General features: G+C 34.0%; 1 protein-coding gene across 2 annotated transcripts in view; it reads right to left on the bottom strand.

Moving 5' to 3' along the window:
• Positions 1–9693: 9693 nt before the first annotated feature.
• Positions 9694–19471, bottom strand: part of LOC128680764 (lachesin-like) — a 135917-nt gene continuing 126139 nt past the window's right edge. For both annotated transcript variants that reach the window (XM_053764147.1, XM_053764148.1), the window contains 3 exons: positions 19155–19332; positions 15294–15430; positions 9694–14279 (listed from right to left, as the gene is read on the bottom strand). In XM_053764147.1, coding sequence (XP_053620122.1) covers positions 14194–14279; positions 15294–15430; positions 19155–19332 — 401 coding nt within the window. In that variant the 3' untranslated portion in view covers positions 9694–14193. The remainder of the gene's footprint in view (positions 14280–15293; positions 15431–19154; positions 19333–19471) is intronic.

Below are 19471 nucleotides of genomic sequence, written 5' to 3'. Positions count from 1 at the left end.
AATGAACTTACTAAATTTGCCAAGACAAAAAACGAAGTGAATTTTGTTTTCAACTGACTTTGTTCGGGGCCTTCCGTCGTTCATTTACCTACAATTAATGAGCTTTTCCCATAATTATATTTTTGACAGTTAAGCTTTTTTAGAGATTTTACTGCATACAACCGGTGACTAAAACTTACGTTCCTGCAGTAAGCCATCGAGGAGTTCTCTAGTCAGAAGCCGACCTAGGTGCACCATCAGATAAATGCATTGCAGTTGAATATATCTGCTTCAAAATTGCGTTGTAAGATTTCATCAGAACATACATTATTATAATAAGTTGAATAAAAGCTTGAAAGTAATGGAAGACGTTTATAGGATAACTAGCTTTAACCGCGGCTCCGCCCGCTCGCGTAAATTTCCCAAAGGAGTAGTTATTTTTCCGGAATGCAAGGTAACTTCCATGTCCTTCTCCGTACTTTAAACTATTTATGCTAAAATTCAAGAAAATTGTTAGAGTAGACAAAGCTTTAAGAGGTAACAAACAAACTTACTTTCGCATTTAAAATATTACTTAGTATTTAAATTAATTACTAGATGGGAATTTTTTGATAAAATATAGCCTATAGCAGTCTTGGATAATGTATGTTTCTAATGGTGAAAGAATGAAATCGGTTCGATATTTTCGGAGATTACCCGCCTCAAACATATAAACTCACAAACGCTCACCTCTTTATAAATATAGTATAGATAATATAGCACGCGCGGGGTCTGTGGTACCGAAGGTACATCAAAACCTTGGAAAATTTTGTACTCAAAATGGGATGAGAGAAAAGAGATAGAATAATATTAATATTATACATGTTCATTAATAAAAAGGGCCTTGACAGACTGACAGACGAATAGACAGACAACAAAGTGATCCTATACGTGTTCCGTTTTAACATTTTGAGGTACGAAATCCTAAAAGTGAAATAAATATGTCGCAAAGGGACAATGTAAATAGGAAACAATAAAAGTATGATCAAACCTCAGTAGCAATAACAATTATTTAGGAATATCACAGACACACCATCCTGAATTATGTGTAAACTTTTTTATGGCCCATTACGGAAAAGAAGCGAAGGAATTGAGAAAATATGTCAGGCCATATGTAAGTTGTGAGATTGGTGGACTTCCAGTTTTTTCAGCCTGAATTTTGTCCAAGTTGCCCTTTGACACAAGTGTGATTTAACATCTTTGTGATAAAACATTTTTAGTGCTCTTTGCAAAGTGAAGGTATCTGTGCAAAGGTATAGTGAAAAAAAAAATCAATCAATCAATTGCGTTTAGAGCTGTGACGACGCGAACTTTAGGTCAGCGTAAAAAATAATCTTATAATTTTATAGATTCGTCTGTGATTTTACAACCAGCCAGACTCACGTAAATGCTCCTGGGAAATGCTATTGTTATGTATATATAAAAATATTATGCTACACGATGAAAGGAGTCTTCGGTGTTTACGAATTCTGTGTGCCGATATAAACTTATACAGTCCTATATATTTTCCCTTATACATGTGGAAGGATAACATTTACTACGTTTAAGTTATAAAAATATATTGCTGCCATTTTATTACGGGCATGTTGATCCCACGAAAAATCTGATGGCACTAAGTGAAAAATACAGAACAGAATTCTTTGAGTTATAATATACTAGAGCAGACAAATCTTAAACTATGTGAAATGTGGCGGAATAAATTTAAATTATGGCTGTAGTGATATTAATAAGTAATAATAAAAATTTACCATCTATATCTATCTATACTATTATTATAAACAGGTAAGCGTATGTGAGACTGTGAGTTTGTATGTTTAAGGCGGGTAAACTCCGCAACTACCGAACCGATTTCAAACATTCTTTCACCATTAGAAAGATCCATGATTGCTATTAGGCTATACTTTATCTCAAAATTCCCGAAGCGAAGCCACGGGCAACATCTAGCATTTTATATTAACTAAGCAGCAACATGAGATTGTATACCTTGTCGACCTAGGTGGCGCAGTGGTAAAGTGCTTGCCTCTGGTCCTCTTGGTCCCGGGTTCGAGCCCCGGTCGGGTCATGATGGAAAATGATATTTTTCTGATTGGTCCGGGTATTGAATGTTTATCTATATATGTATTTGATAAAAAATATAGTATCGTTGAGTTAGTTATCCCATAACACAAGTCTCGAACTTACTTTGGGGCTAGCTCGATCTGTGTGATTTTTCCTAATATATTTATTTATTTGTACCAATCTCGCGCATGCATAGTAGTTTTATATGTTCCAGTTTGAAGGGTGAGAGAGACAGTGTAATTATTATAAGGCACTGTGGCTAAAGACTCTTGGACATAAAGTAAGGAACATGCGTGTGACACCCCTGGTGTTGCAGCGTCCATGCACATACCTGCACATACCTACATACATGCACTGCATCCATACAAATATTATAAATGCGAAAGTCTGTCTCACGGCTAAACCGCGAGACCGATTTTGATGAAATTTGGTATGCATATAGTTAAAGGCTCTATTCTAACAAAGGGTAGATTTTTTTTTTAAAGATCAACCCTCAATTGTGTATAAAGGGGGGTGAAAGTTTGTGTTCCGCTTTCACAGAATAACTCTCGCGGGCAAAGCCACGGGCAAAAGCCAGTGGTTTATAAATTTATCACCAAGACCGAATTCGGTTGGACATCATCATCAGTATGGAAACTAAAACGACTGGTTCTAATAGAATTGAACAGAGTTCAAATGTCGACTATGTCTGTTCCGTACCATTCCCTCACTGGTGCCGTATTGAAATTTATTGCCATATTCAAATGTATATTGATGATCATGATGTTTTTGTTGCTATTTTGATAACAAAAGGCACAAACAACTGGAATTGAATATGTATATATTTTTGGAACAAATCTTAGCGTGCAAGGCGTAACTTTGTGTAAAAAATATTGTATGTAATAACTAACTTTATTGCAGTTCTCATTTTACAAACAATTCATTTGTGTAAAAAATGATTTATTAATTCAGTCGGAGGCAGACAAACCCTGTAGCATAGTTATTATTTATTTGCCCCCAACTGTACGCAACATAACATTATCTAGACAAAATAATTAGCTGTAGGAAACAGATGGTTGAAAGAAGCATTATTATCACAGATTATTATCATACAATATCAGTTCATTATACGTAGCTGGAGGGGGCGACTGTCACAACAAGATGATTTATGCTTATAATAAATAGGTAGGTATATTTTTTTATTTATTATTGAATTTGTAATTTTTTACTCAGCGTGTAAGTCTAAATAACATTAGTGCTGTACAAGACGTGTTCATATCATGTATTTATTTGTGGAAACGAATATTTTTCGATTTATATGTGAATATTATTATTTAATTTTTGTGTATATTATTAATTAATTATATTAGATACTTCTACGTTTATAACGAAAAAACTGAGAAAAGATTTTACTGATTTTGATTAAATATGCGGCACAGGTTAAATAACACAAAAAGTTTAAGGTAAATAAATTTAAATAAATATTCAATTTACTGCGGATGAACTTGCAATAATAAATTTATGATTCTGTTCTGTATTACAACATTTTTGCGCTTGTCAGTGCCAGTCTTTAGTAAAAAAAATGACGCAATTTGAATATCCGAAAACAAAAGAAAAATCAACAAGGTCTGAAGAAATGAAATTGGCGAAATATCGGCACAAGTTGCCGGTGACACCGAGTCATTATTTATCCAATATTATCCAAGTCACAGACACAAGCGTTTTCTGAAACCATTCTATATATTCATATTAAACGACCTCCGTGGCCTGTCATCACGCCGGACTGCTACACTGGAGATCCCGGGTTCGATCCCCGGTCAAGTCAACATGGAAAATTAACTTAATCACATTGACCTGGGTCTTGGATATTTATTTTTATGTAGGTATAATAAAATATAGTATCGTCGAGTTAGTATGTTAGTATCGCATAACACAAGTCTCGAACTTACTTTGGGGCTAGCTCGATCTGTGTGATTTGTCCATTCATATTTATTTATTTATACAGCAGTTCTCTTATCACTAGGCACACAGTTTACAGCTGTTTGATACATTATGAACCCTGTCGGGTATTTGCAAAACAAAATATGGAACGGCAATCAAACAGTGTGCACTTCCTTGCGTGGCTGCAGTTTCGGCATAATAATTTAGTTTTTGTTTTATTTTGGTATTGGAACCTCATTTTAAGCAAAAATGAGTCCTGTGCCAGGAGTCTCCTATATAACATAGCAATTTGTTTTTGAATTAACAACTTATTTATTTATAAACTTAACGTCATTTATAAACGATATTGCTGCATTTTATAGTTAATGCATTTTATAGTTAGATATTACAAAATATGGTTTCGGTCATAATATGGTTGGTTGTCTGAATAAATTATATTTCAATTTCAATTTCAAATAATTTTCTTACCTCTTTTTTCTATTTTTTATAGGTACGATTCTTTTCAAATTGTGATATAGCAGATAAAGATATTTTGGCACAATAAAAGCGAGTTACTTCTGTAATGCTATTATTAAATCACACAATAATGTATGATAAGTTATATTTTTTAAAACTAATGATTTCAAGATGTATGACGGTGCACTGATATCAATAGGATTATTGATTGAGTGCACGCAGTGTAAGATAGTAGGTACAAAGATAGCTTAATAAATTAAGTATACATGTAAAAATAAACATAGGTATTTTGTTTTATCCAAAAAGTAAACTAACTTTTACTCAAATAAAACATTTTAAATTTGGAAGTGGACACTTAGTAAATAAATGTAACCATTGAGTGTCAATTTTTTATAAAAGACATGTGATATTTATTATTCACCTTTAAATAAAACTCACAAATAGCTTATAGAACATACATCTGGCTACGCCGTTCCTGTCTGGCCCTAGCAGAATGGGCAAACCCAAAGAGTGCTGACTTGATGTCGTCAAGGAAGATATGCGTGTCAATGATCTGACAACGTAGGAGAAGAGAAAGTAAAAAAGCGGAACCAATATTCTGACATTTAACTATTAAGGAATAAACCGAAACAACTTAAAAGAAATAGGTAACTGATCTGAACATTTCCTCCAGTTTTTTATAACTTGCGCCATTTTCCAAGGCGTGGCATCAGTAATGGCCGCCTGTAACGGCTTTAGCCCACTGGATTCTCCTTTTATTCAAATGTCATAATGGTTCATTGTTATACGAGGCGAGATTTTGGGGTTTTATGCGGTCTTATACGAACACCACACCGACTTAATGTAGAAATCAGTAGGTAATGTTACTTGGAGATTCTATTACGATTTTTTTTATGAATGGTTAAAACGGCACGTAGCTTAGATTTGCTACGCAATAGTATCTAACACGAGTGAGTGCGTCGCTACTGTGAAATGGATTTGTCAAGAAAATTACTTCTTCAAAATTGTTCTAATTTCGGTCGCCGGTAAAAAAAATGTTTTCTTTTCGTCCGTCTTACTGGCCCATAATTAATGTCAATTCGAATTAATAGGGAACATACAAATATAAACAGTCATGTGCCTTTAAAGTTTAACAGACAGCCAAAGCATTTTGGTCTCTCAATTCTTGTACTTAGAGAATTTTGTCGTATGCAGGAAAACGTAGAGCGAATAATTTGTAACTTTGCTTAGTAATATTTAATCTGTGACTTCACTTTCTTCAATTAATCATCCTACCCCTTCTGGGAAGGCTTTAATTAACTTATTGACAGCACAAAGTATATAATTGAAAACAAATTGTCGTTGACTGAAAATGACAGAGAAAAATTAAATAATATTTTAGAACCTTTCAAATAAATGGAGTCTTTTTGTAATAACATCTTAGAAGTTAATTTTAACTTACGTTTGTGATGATGAATTCTCTTCGAATGTCTTCTCATGTTCGCCGTATGGTGTAAAGTCTTGGCCGTCGAGAGGTAACATAGGCATTTAGAAAGTTGACGTTAGGCATGGCGGTCGTAAAATCACAGATAATGCGATTCTTTATACGAAAATTTGTCATGTAAATTGTATATGTATTTTTTTTATATCGTGCTATTTAGAGGGTTCAATAAAGTTTAATATTTAAATAAAGTTAAGAGTGCAGACAGATTTTCAATAAAATGAATCTGTCTCTGGCATGAGGAAGGTCCGTACAATACAAGATTAATCGATTCCCTCCTTGCAGACATATTCTGAATTGTCCTTTGTTCCAGATTCTGCAGTTTGATCTTCATTTATTTCTCTTGCAAAGTTTAAGCTTTAATTCACAAATTAGACCCTTAGTTTTCACGTCACAATTCTCATAAAACATATCAATGAAAGAATTCAAATTACATATATACATATCTAATGTTAGTAGAAAAAAAGGGTTTCACACCGAAAGTGCCGGCAGAAGTGAAAATTAATTTGTAATTGAATATTAACGTTGTGCATTTTTGACGTCTTAAGAATTTTCGATCAGTGGGCTAAGTGCTAGTTTGCTTTTCACTTCTCACTATCGAAATGTTTCCAAGTGAGACGCAGTGAACCAATCACATTCGGGTGTGGTTGTCGTTGCGTCACAATGGCGCACTGTGATTGGTTAAATGCGTCTCACTTCGAATCGAATCGATGTTGAGATGTAAATAGCAAAGACGCACTATGAACACAGGTCGTGACCTGTGTTCATAGTGCGTCTTTAGCACGACACGTGTGTCGTGCTCCATTTTTGGGTTCTATATACAGTAGCCCATGCTTTGCTAGTCTATTCTTTCTTCTCCACATCGCGTGATCCACGTCATCCTTACTTGTCAGATCCACAGATAATATCTTCCTTTCTATTTGCCCCTTCTGACCTGGAAATGCAGAGCAACGCTAATCTTCACATTATAATATAAAGTCTTCTTCCGTGTCTGTCTGTTCGCGATAAACTCAAATACTACTGCACGGATTGTCATGAGGTTTTTAACAATAGTTATTACCGCTTAGAAACCGTAAATTGTCATCATCGAAACAATTTTGTAGCTATAAGTAAAAAAAGCCATGTATTTAATTTTCAAAGACCCCTTTTTTGTATTTATGTTGTATTAGGACGAAACTTAATATAAAAGACCAAAACTATAATAAAAAAATATCGAGTTTAATATATAGAGTTGGGAGAAATATGAAACTCAAACGAAAGAAGCATTTTGGCGTCCTATGGACGCTATGTAACCAATTTAAGTTTTATGTGCTTTTCAGATTTATTTAATCGAAATGGATTAGAGGAACTGTTTGTGTTGACATCGATAGAGGAAGACAAACACACACGTAAGAAATTTTATTTAAGTCTTTTTTAACCCCCGACGCAAAAAGAGGGGTATTATAAATTTGACCACTAAGTGTGTCTGTCTCTCTGTGCGCGTATCACTCGAAATCTACTGGACCGATTTGCTTGAAGTTTGGTATGTAGGTACCTTATATACCGGGTTAACATCTTAGATACATTTCATCCCGGTAAATGGTGGATGGAGCACTAAGATAGGATTTTTGGAAATTCTACTCCGAAGAAGGTGAAAGAGGCGAAAAACTGTACATTTATATGAAAGATCTACACCGTTGAAGTTAGTGACTTGAATTTGGATTTTGGTTGTTTACAACAAAGTAATGAATACGTGTTTCAGATTTTTCTAAAAATTAACCCTCAACCCAAATAAGGGGGGTGAAAGATTGTATGGGACTTAATGTTTAATTTACGTTTGTGGTTAATAAAAAACCGGGACGTAAAACGTAATGGAAAATGGGACGGCACGCGTTGCAGAAAGCGGGAGTGTGGGTAGGAGCGGGAAATGGGAAGGAGACACGTTGTGGGAAACAGGACGGGACACATTACAAAAAACATGATGGCACAATATGGAGGAAACAGTACGGGATATATCTTCATTACATAGCAGAAAGCGGGATTGGATAAGTTTGCGCGACGCGACACGCAGCGGGAAACAGAAAATTGAACGTAAGATGAGAAAAAAAATGCGAATTTGAATCATATATGTTTACCAGTCTTACAGAGTACGCGATAAAAAAATTACTGAGATTTTGCTATGAAATTCACGCGGGCGAAGCCGCGGGCAAAAGTTAGTTTTTAATAAAATTGTTATTCTCTGATTAGGCTCGGAATATTATTTGTGTCGTTTGTCTCGTTCTATCTGTGTCAAATATAGAAAAGACACAGAAAGACAAGACAAAGAATAATGAAACCTAATCAGGTCTAAGCAACGTCGGTCAAAAAAAAATTATTCGTATAAAAAAGAATTTAATGGAATGGGATACCTGAAGGATAAAGATCATCCACTATCTTATATTCAATCAAATTCATTAACATCCAACCTAATTTATATTCCATGGTTGCCAGACGTTGAGTATTGAATCTTGAATTGCGGCCAAAGTATTTGAGCAATTAAAATTGGAATCGCTCCGTGAATGGACACTTAGTGATCTTCGCGGTAAAACGGTGGGCACACGTGTCGAAAATTTGGTCTTTTGATAATAATGTATAGATATAATTTTGTGTTGAATGCTGTATGTATCTAGTATTGTGCTCGTACTCATTGGTACTATCAAAGTATCAATTTGTCCGTTTTTTTTATTCGGGTGGAGGTAGTTGTAGTGTTGTTTGTCAAGATATCGACATTACAACTTAAAGCTTTATGGATTTGGACCTTAATAAATTGGAACCGCGGTCCCAGTCGCCCAAGCTCTCATTGTGAATGGATTAACTGGTCGACCGGGATGCGTAAAGTCACTATCTATGTGACTATATATTATGTGACATTCGTTAGGCCGTAGTCGATAGAAAAACTAGGCACACTGACAATAAATATTGACAAATATAATCTAATTGCGAGATAGTGCTATCGTTAGTTTGCATCGCGTGTGTGTTAGCTACGGGTGTGAAACACGGCTAGGGAGGGACGTCCCGCTTACCTAGCCCCGAACGTCCAAGGTCGTCCAACCGTGTAATCGCCTTAAACCAACATTCCGTGTGTTGAATCGCGACACAAAGCCAATTTATCCGTTAAAACAATTGTTTTGTTCTCTCTCTTTCCCACATCTGAGCGTTTTCCCGATTTCTTCCCCAATCGTTGAGCGTCCAAAAGCCATGCCGCATTGCTACGTTGCGCTCCGTTGTGACGACACAGCTCTTTAAAGCTCCGACGTAATCCATTGTTTTGCATAGATATTTTTTTTTAAATGTTATGGCTCCATCGTTCGCCAAAACGATGATTTTGCCAACGTCAAGGTTGAGATTGACATGGCATATAGTATGTCATAATATCATGAAACACGGTTCGTTGCGTTGTCCGTGCGTGGTTTTGACATTGACGTATGTCGACTGTCACTGTCACTGTTATTGATCTGGCAACGGAGCAATGTTGTATGGCTCTGAAAGACTAGAGTCGTTGCTTCGTTGTCAGACCATTGGCACGCATGTCATCCTTGACGCCAAAACAATTGTTTTACTACCAACTAAGTACAGTCAAAAGCATATCAGGCTACCCTACATGAATCTCTATGGCGCGGTAATATCAGCGAGTTAACAAGGAATTATGTTGATGTATTGTTGACTATACGAAAAGAAAATGATTTTTTTAAATGAAACCAATACATTGAATGAAACGTTTATTTCAAACAGTGTTACCATTGATTTACTGTATACAGTTAAACGATCATTAACAAATTAATTAAAAAACAACAGTTACCACTTTACCATACTTCATTATTATTGTTGTTTCTCAATAACAAAATTTACATAAAATTACAATAATGAAACAATTCTGGCGATAACTCTCTCAGATTTAGGTTAGGTACATAATTTATCGGTTGATGAATAATATAAGAGTTAAAGGCCAATTTCAGTATTTTCGATTATAAAATTTGCACGACAAAGTTTATTCCAAGTCCGGCTTTTTCCCGGCGTCCCGACCATCTTTGGTGGCGAACGGTTTCCGCCCTACATTGGAACACTCATTATTCTCCCGTGGATGTCTGATCAACAACAACAGTATTTTCAGGGAGGGTTGAGAGACAGAAAGAGACAGTCAGGCAAGCGGACAGAGAATCGCAGCCGAATCGCCAGTATTTTAAAGTTATCTTTTCAGCTGAAAGCACTACCGTGAATTAAATATTTCTCTCTCTCATTGCTGCGCCAAATCCCGGAGTAAGCAATGAAAATAAATATCAAAATTTTGAAGAATCGGTTGTGATTTCACCGCCTCCCTCAACCCTCCCTGAGAATGCTATTAATATCAGCTGCCACTACTATCTGTCCTTTAAACGCCTCGTATTACATCCACGTCAGGATATCGAGTTCACTTCATATTAATATTCTAGGGCGGAACATACGCTAAAACTTGGCTGTTAAAACTGTTCAAATATGACTTTATATCACTTATATTAAGTCACATTTGAACAATTTCAAAATAACTACAGAACCCGCATACAGACCTCGCATAAAAGCGAGGACAATATCATAAGCTTCGAATGACATTTCTATGTTTGAATTCAGAATTCTGTAGTTTTCCACTTTTGTGCACTTTTGTTCATGTCAAATTTAATAGCATCCTCAGATTAGTATTCACCGATACTAAAATAGGAAAAATTTCCGACGAATCGGAAAATTCCGGCTATTTCTTTTTATTTTTATTGAACATGATACAGCGCTATTTCTGATAATTTTCAACTCAGTTTTGCAAAAGTATTGTATCACCTTTTCGTTCAAAAATTTCATACAAATGTGCTTAGAATTGATTTATAAAATTTTTATTTCTTTCTAGGTGAGTGGTATTTAGTTTTTATATGAATTATTCAATTGTATGTACCTAATTAAAATAGGGGGAAAAGTGATAGAGGCGATTTTGACAAAAAATAATTTTCTTCGAGGTTCTTGTAGAATTTCTGGATTAACATTAAACAATAAGTGGAAGTGATATAAATCAATATTTTTTTCAAATTACAATACATACTCTATTCAGATTTAAAAAATAACAATCATGATTAAATTGGATAGGTTTAGTAAATAGCTAATTATTTTAGGTGAACGCAAAAAGATAAACTAAAACATAGTATTATTTATATAATTATATGATGACATAATGATACAGATTTTAGTGTTTATGCAGTATACTATCTACAACTATGTACAATTTTCATTTCAATATAATAATTTATTTACAATATATTATAGTGATCATTAGTAATGGAAAGATTGCAAGGTTACATTTACATAAACACAAATCAAAACTTATTTTTATTTAAATTATATTTATATTAAAGAATAACAAATTTTTCCAGTGAACCAATTTACACGACGATTTCATTTCAAAAATATTTAAAAATAAAACATTCACTAACAAACAGCGATTATGTTAAAAGAAAGAAAAAAATAGTTTGCCAAAAATATGAGATCTATAATCTAGTTTAAAGGATAAATGTTAAGAAGCATACCCGGATAGACACAGGTTCGATTTCAGTTCGATTACAGATTTTTTTCATCCGATTATTATTTTCAAAACTAGTTAAATAGCTAATGTGATACAACAAAACCAGAAGAAAATATTTTACCGACTTTACATGAAAAAAAATTAAATAAAATGTTATAACAATATTGTTTGTATTTTTCACGAAAATAATATGTTATATATAAAATACTATATTATATAATACAAACTTATCAGCTACAGTAATATTATTACTTTTTAAATATACCTATATGTTATTAGATTGTAAGACCTTCTTGAATAAATAAACTTTACCGTGAACCCATGAATATGTAATTTATTGCGGACATAAAAATCATAAAACACACTCATATTTTGTAACACAGTTGTCACAATTGCAATGGCATAACCACAATCGAGTTGTCCATGCGAAGTCTTTTGTCCGTCTGTACCTACATTGTAAAGTACGTACAATAATTCTTCAAATAGCACTTTTATTGCACAACTCACAAAGGATAACCATACAATTTGAAATAGCTGCTCTAACACAGCTCTGTCCAGGTGACAGCCCTAGAAACACAAAAGGTTTGCAGTTTTTCACATTTATCGAATTTTCCTTACTGTTTTGGTCTACGGGTTTCATAATTCGCATGAAAAAGATGAATGGATGGATTATGCATGTTAATTTGTCCTTTACTTTTTTTTCTCAAAAATTCCGGCGCATATCCATCTATTTTTTGGGAACAAATTGGGAAAAAACTGGGAGTAAGCTTGCCTATAAAGAAAAATCATTTTACTAAAGCCGGAAAAAAGTCTATCAATTACTAAAATATACAAACTCGGGCTGAAAATATGTTTTCCTTTTTTTTCAAAAGCGATTTTTTTCTTTCTATGAATGAAAACAGTATTCAAATTTTAAATCCTTCGTTGGTGCTGGTAAGCGCTTGTTGATCTTTTTACTATAGATAAATAAGTGACGTCATTCTTCCACCTTTGTTTGGCAAAGAAAAGCTTTTGTAATTTGCCATACATGAAAAGATTCTTTCCTGCCAGTGTGTACATAGATCAACAAAAAATAAAAAAGTAAAAAGTTCTAGGTTCTAAAATCGGTTCGGATATTTTTTTTCTCCAACTAATTAAAATTTTGAATTTCAAAAAAAGAAATCGCTTTCGGTTTGTTTCTTTTGAAGTTACTTTTACTTTGTTTTGTATTAAATGCGGCCGACGTTATCTGTTCTTTTGTCATTTTGTTTGTTTGTTACAAACCGCTATGTACCTATATTTTTTTAATTATGCTGAAATCAAGTTAAAATATTCAAGAGCGACAGTATGTAGCGTAACTTTAGAATGTTCACGGTCTTTCGCTAATGAAGCTATTCCAACTTTTTGATTACCAAACATTTCCCATGACTTCACTTGTTTGATGTACTATAAAATTTCTAAGCTCTTACGAAGCAACTTTGCTCAATGGCGACGGCCGCATAAAACCATTCAACAGTTTTTATTGACATACGTAACTAATGGCTAAGGAAGAAACCGAGCAAACCTCAGATGAAAGAGCGAAAATAATTTCATGAAAGAAATATATAGTCATTCTATTCTGAAATAATTTATAAGAAAACCCTGTCTGTTATGACTTTTTTTTTATTGTTCTTTGAATCTTTTTAATATAATACCTACCCTTCTGTGTTGAGCACATTTTTGGGTCATTCCTGAAACTTTGCAGCTGTATACAGTAAGCTCCAACTAACTTAATATCACAGTGGAACCGTTGAAACGTAAACAAACTCACAAACTTCGTCTTCTTTATTAAGCCTCAGAGATTCATCAAGTCAATTTACACCGCAAAATTTCGTTGACATTCTTCACAGGAAAATTTACTTAAATTTTAAATTAGGCATTCTCAAAAACAACACTGGCAAAAATATACGAAGTTAATTTTATATTTCAAAAAGAAACATGATAATGTTGCTGGCCGAACACAATCCAACGTTTCTGTATTTAAAATCGAATGAATCAAATGTAACAATTAACTTTTAATGCTTCCATTTTTAAATTTAACAAGTTTTTAGTTTTCTTAGAAAACTTAAGTTAACATAACATTGTCTCATAAACAACTTTATATTCTAAATGGTAAAATAACTTTTAGAATTTTAATCTTTTAAGAAATAGTACGCAGCTGGGTTCCACAGCGAATAATATTTCCGTTTCTTCGGGAAATAGAGTTCTTTTAAATTACGATTCTCCTATATTAAAGTACTGTTTCGCCTTTCATGTAAATAAATTGCTCAAGCAATATATAACGAACGAGGTATATTTAATTTATAGTCAACATATTTTCAGACAGATTTGTTTATTCGTTATTTGATTTTAATGATAATAAAAGATCGGGAGGAATTGTGAACCTCCTCCTTTTTAAAAGTTGGTTAAAAGGCATCAACATAAAAAAATAATATTTTTTATCATTATATTATTATTTTTAATGACAATTAACGTATGTTGCCTTAATTTATCAAAATGAATGAATAAAAAGAGCACTTATTTAAAAGTTTATTAAAATGTAAAAAAATATTTTTAACCACATTTTTAACCACAAAATTCAACTTAAGAACACCGACTGCGTACTAAGAGATTATAAGTCTAGCGATTATCATAGTAATTACGACTATTCATTTATAGCACGCGTACATTGCGCGTTGGCCAGATGTCAGCTAACTATAGCGACGAAGAGAGCCAGTATTGGATACGAAAGCGAAGACGCGCCACCACGCTGCATAGCGAGAGGATTTTCTCCTGAAAAGAAAAAAATATTTGAATAATTCGTTCCAGAACGTTCAAAGAGCTCACTTTTGACTTACTATGATGAAAATGTGGCATAAATTCTTTTTAAAATCAAATTCGTGGAAGATTTCTTGAATTCCTATTTTGAAATTTAGGGTTGGTACATTATTAACATTTTATTTATAGCCATACGATTGAATAAAAACATTCTGAATATTGATAAGATTTTGATGCAGTCCAAGTCTACCAAACTTTATTCTTACATTTATTTTGAGTTAATAACTGTACAGCAGACAATATTATCATCTAGTCAATACCAGCAACTACATTCTATTGGCGAATAGTTTAACCTCGTTTTCTACATCAATGACGTCACGATCTCTTTGTACGGCGTCCTCATATCAAATAATGCCATACCCGTGCATACTTCAAAACTGCATCGGAAAATGCATTTAATGAAAGCTTAGTACCCACCTAGTTAGATATTTGTAATTATTGTAGACTGCCGGTAATATCATTTTTACTTGCCACTTGAGCTTCTTAAAAAAATGTTTTGTTTTACTTCTAGTTCTAATTTTACCAATAATAATAATAGATCGCGACGAATAGAGATACTCGTTTTATTTTAAAGTCTTTTAAAAACAGAGGACTCCATTTCTAGTTTCTCCATTAATAGTAGGGCTGTAAGCACGTTAATAAAATTGATTGCTTGACTTATGTCAATTCTGTCTGATTAGATTCGAATTTCAAAATATAATATCGTAAAATTTTAAATAAAAAAAAGGTTTACGCTCAAACGGCTTCGTATACGATATTATTTTACATACATACATATATACAATGCAAGTTAAATAAAAGCTTTAAAAAAAAGGTTTACACCCAAGCGGTATTCGAATAGTTCCACATGTTCTTTTATGCCTATTTTCAGCCAATAAAATGAAAGACAAAATAAGAAAAAATGTTGCTGGCCAGTTGCAACAGAATGCTTTGTTTCGCCACCCTTTTCGTGATTAAAAAAAAACATACCTCTCAAAACGTGCACAGATACAGCGGACGCGGCGACGTCAGCTAGTGAACACGTGTAATTGCCGGAATCATTTCTGTTCGCGTTCGCTATGTACAGCCGCGAGAGGGCGCCATTAGTGTGCGCTTCTGTCTTCACGCTGTTGACAAGAGATTATTTCGAATCTAATGTACAGATTTTGACTTCTACGAGTACAGGTAAAGGTACATTAAAGACATTTTTTATGTATTTTAATTTTTTATCTGAATAGTTTTTGTGTAGCTGATTATAGAGATATGCGTATCGAAAATCGACCTTTAGGTACCTTCTCTGAAACATCACATTATTTATGGAATGTCTTTACAAGTTATGGAGAATAAAAAACATCGTGCTGAAAAATTAATATTTGAATTCTATCGTTGCTTTATAATTGCAGGTAATTTTTTAAACACTGCACATTTTCATGAGCGTATTTTGGACAATCTTTTCAAAGAAATCTATGTCAATATATACCTATATCCTTTGTAATTCTGCTCCAATAAAAACTCGACAAATGCTTTATTTAATTAAACTTGAAGAGTTTCAAAGTGGTTCCTTGGCAGCAGCTACAGAACTTCATTATGGCTTCAAGTTGTTCTATGTCAATACAGTGTTCTGGAACTTCTAGAAAATAAGCTACTTTAAAGAAAAAAATATTATTGTTTTTTTCTTTCAAGAAATATTTTCATTATATTATTATTTATTTTATTTATTATTGTTATTGTTGTTATAACTAAACCGTGAGTTTTTATATACATCCATTTCACGTACATAAAGTAACTAGCGCCCCGCTACGGCTTCGCTCGCGTAAAACCATAATAATAAGTAACCTAGTGACTACGTTGTTACTCTTAAAGATTTCGTCTGACTTAGTCCGAGTAAAAATCCGTTTCCCGAATTGGGAATTTCAGGAAATCCCTTCTTAGTGCTCCCCTACACTGTCCTAGGAATGTGCACACCAAATTTCAGCTTCCTACGCCCAGTAGTTTCGGCTGTGCGTTGTCTGTCACTCAGTAACGTAAGAGTTTTATATATATATTGATTAGTCTGGAAGTATGGAATATCATTAAAAATTGTTATACAATTATTGTAAACAAGGCAAGTAACCTCAATTGTGCATGTTTAGACCTCCACATCTATTGTTGGAAGCCTTTGTTTCAAAGGTCCAAGATTTATTGGCCAGAGAAAATTAGTTCTCATGGTTAATTTAAATTGAACCGTGAAATTGTGGTCGTAAATACGAGTGGGCGAGTGACATTATTTAGTATTCCACTTGACTAGTCGACTATCGACTACGACTACGACTAATATTATAAAGGGAAATGATTTGTATTGTTGTTTTTTGCTTGTGTATGAATAAACTCAAAAACTATCCGGTCACTTGGATGAAATTTGGCACACACATAGCTCACGGAATCTTCTAGAGTAATTGCTACTTATTTAGTTCACCTATCCCGTTGTCTGTAATCAAATCTTGCAAGTTAGATTTCTCCTACTTCCAGTTGATCTACGAGTTGAAATTTCCCACGTCGCTTCAGTTTCCATGACAATGCATTATTATGATAAGCATGACCTGATGATGCAGCATCGGCCTCAACGAGGGAACTCCTCAACCGTATACAGCACGGACAGACATGGGCTTTTAGTCAGGCGTTAAATGCCATAAGATCTTTCTGACGACAATAAAAGCTTTTTGTAAAAAAAAAACTTGTTTATTAAGTTTATAAACGTGCGAAGCTGGGACAAGCTGCTAGTGTTAAAATTGGATTCACCATTACAGAAAACCCGGAAATTGAGTAGCATAAAAATAGATAGACAATGACAAAGCAATCTGTGGTAGGAAAATAAACTCATAAAAGGGAACCCTTATATGATTTACCACAGACAATAAAATGTCACGGTTATTTACTCTCGTGAAGGTAATTCCCGAACGCAAGTTCCTAATTCAAATTGCTGTTCTATATCCAAATTATTTTCAGTATAAAAAAAAATGCGTTAACGTCCTAGCTGATCTAAAAATGCGTGAAGAGAGCGCAATGCGTTAGTATCAAATGTATGTGTGTATTTATTTTTAAAAGGAACTCGAAGGTCTAAAGGCACATTTTCTGGTCGATGATTTTTACAAACTACTAGCTACTAGCATCAGCAGGTCAGTTTGTGATACAGGTAGGAGTTATGTATGCCATTTTCAGAACGATCGGTCATAAGATATATACCCGAGCTTCATATTGTAGTCTTTAAAACCCACGAACACGCATTGAGCATGCGTCGTGGGCCATACTAATTACTTGTATAGGTACTTGTTCATTCAGAAATAAGGAGTTCATCAAAAATTTCTAGTGACAATTTCCTTTTGGTCTGTATTGCGGTAGTAATGACTTATACTCATGTGCGTTTAGCGTCATATCGCATAACACAGCATCCCATCGCTCACTTAGGGCACCGTAATAAATATGAACAACCAAATTTAGATTGAATTTATGAGCTGTTAAATGCCCTTATTTGTTTATTTGAATTGCCCAAGAGATTTACAGGGCCTATATTAATTAGGTTCAGAATGATAACGGCAATTGCGTGCTGGGGAGAAAATAAAGTACTTGATTTTAATACCGAGGAGAGTAATCTTGCCGGAGGTTACTTTATTAATCAAATTATTTAAATTACAATGTTTCGGGCCGTGGTTTCATCTACGTGGGTGTATTATAGGCTAAAGTAATTTGTGCAGCATGTTGAAAGTTCGCATGATTTAGGTATATCATGTTTGGCACAATCTTCTCAGACTAACATTCATCTTGTACCCGTAAACTTGATGGATCTTAGATTGAGACGGATCATGTTTCATATAATGATGTTCTAAATTTAAACGAAGTTTGGTATTAGACCTGTCGTTTTTCTGTCTATAAATTTATTGATGAAAATTACAAACTTATGTTTTACGCTCGTGAGAAAAAAAAAACAAAAAAGAAATGGCGTTGGACCATAAAGGTCAAGGCATTTGTTTTTTTCTTATATTTATTATTTCACCAATTGAACGTTATTCCATTTGGGTCTCTGTATAAACTGACTTCCGGTGAAGGAAAACATTGTGAGGAAACCTGTACGCTGGTTGATTATTATTAACTTGTGTGTGAAATGGAGAAGGCAATAGCAAACCACTCCATTAATAATGCCAAGAAAGTTGTTGTGTGTGTTTCATTCCACGTAATAACCATGACCTGAGGGTCATGGTTATGGCTGAGGGTCATGGCTGAGGCCATGAGGAATACGACTATGAAGAAGAATAAACTGATCGATTGGGTTAGGTAGATTGTAATATTAGGAAATTATTCGGTTAAATTGTAAAACACTGCCTTCAACCTTTTGGGAGAGCCAGCTTGCTCATGTTGTAGATCTGTGGTGTGTAACGTTGAAATTACTTTTACAACATCTCAGTCTGTAGGTAATATCATTTCAGTTTTTAGATAAGTCTACAAACCGTCAGCTAGTTTATAATCTTAGTTTCGTAGAAAATTGAAGAGTAATTAAAATAATCTTTTTCCTTGAACGTTGGAACGTTCCTAGAAATAAAATTTAATATCGTTGCTGACAGCTAAAGCATTTATATTTAGAACGTTAATTTTTTTTTTTTACAAAAGTGACATATTTAAATTAGCTATTCCAATATTATTTTTTATTAAGCTACTATTTTTTTTTGTTCGTCATAAAGGTCTGCCATATTCAAAGCGTGACGTTTAGATATATATGATTAAGGCCTATTTATTTAAACAATTGAACAAAAATGCAATTTAAGTCAGTTTACAATCTAACGAAAATATTTAGTCATAACGAACTAACGCGTCACATACCTAACTCCGCCTCTCTTGGTGTCGTAGTTGAGTAATCTCGTCCCGTGCTTCCAGTTGACTTGTCTGGTCGGCTGCGGGACCTCGCTGACGACACACCGAAGCTCTATAATGGAGCCCTCCTTGTAGAACTTATCTTGGAGCGGACGGCCCCGTTCGTCAACGATCTCCACTTTTGGCACTGTTGGAAAAATAGTTACATAAAAATATATCCATACTATCTTTATCCCAGCTCCACATTATCGCTGAACTCGGACACACGCCGACGCGAATGCGTGAACATTGCGTAGTTAGTACGCGCGTTTTTATTTACCGCAATG

The sequence above is a fragment of the Plodia interpunctella genome, chromosome 25 (genome assembly GCF_027563975.2).
Source record: "Plodia interpunctella isolate USDA-ARS_2022_Savannah chromosome 25, ilPloInte3.2, whole genome shotgun sequence".
NCBI classification, from domain to species: Eukaryota; Metazoa; Arthropoda; class Insecta; order Lepidoptera; family Pyralidae; genus Plodia; species Plodia interpunctella.
The sequence above is the reverse complement of the archived record's forward strand: the minus strand, read 5'-3'. Positions and strand labels throughout refer to the sequence as shown.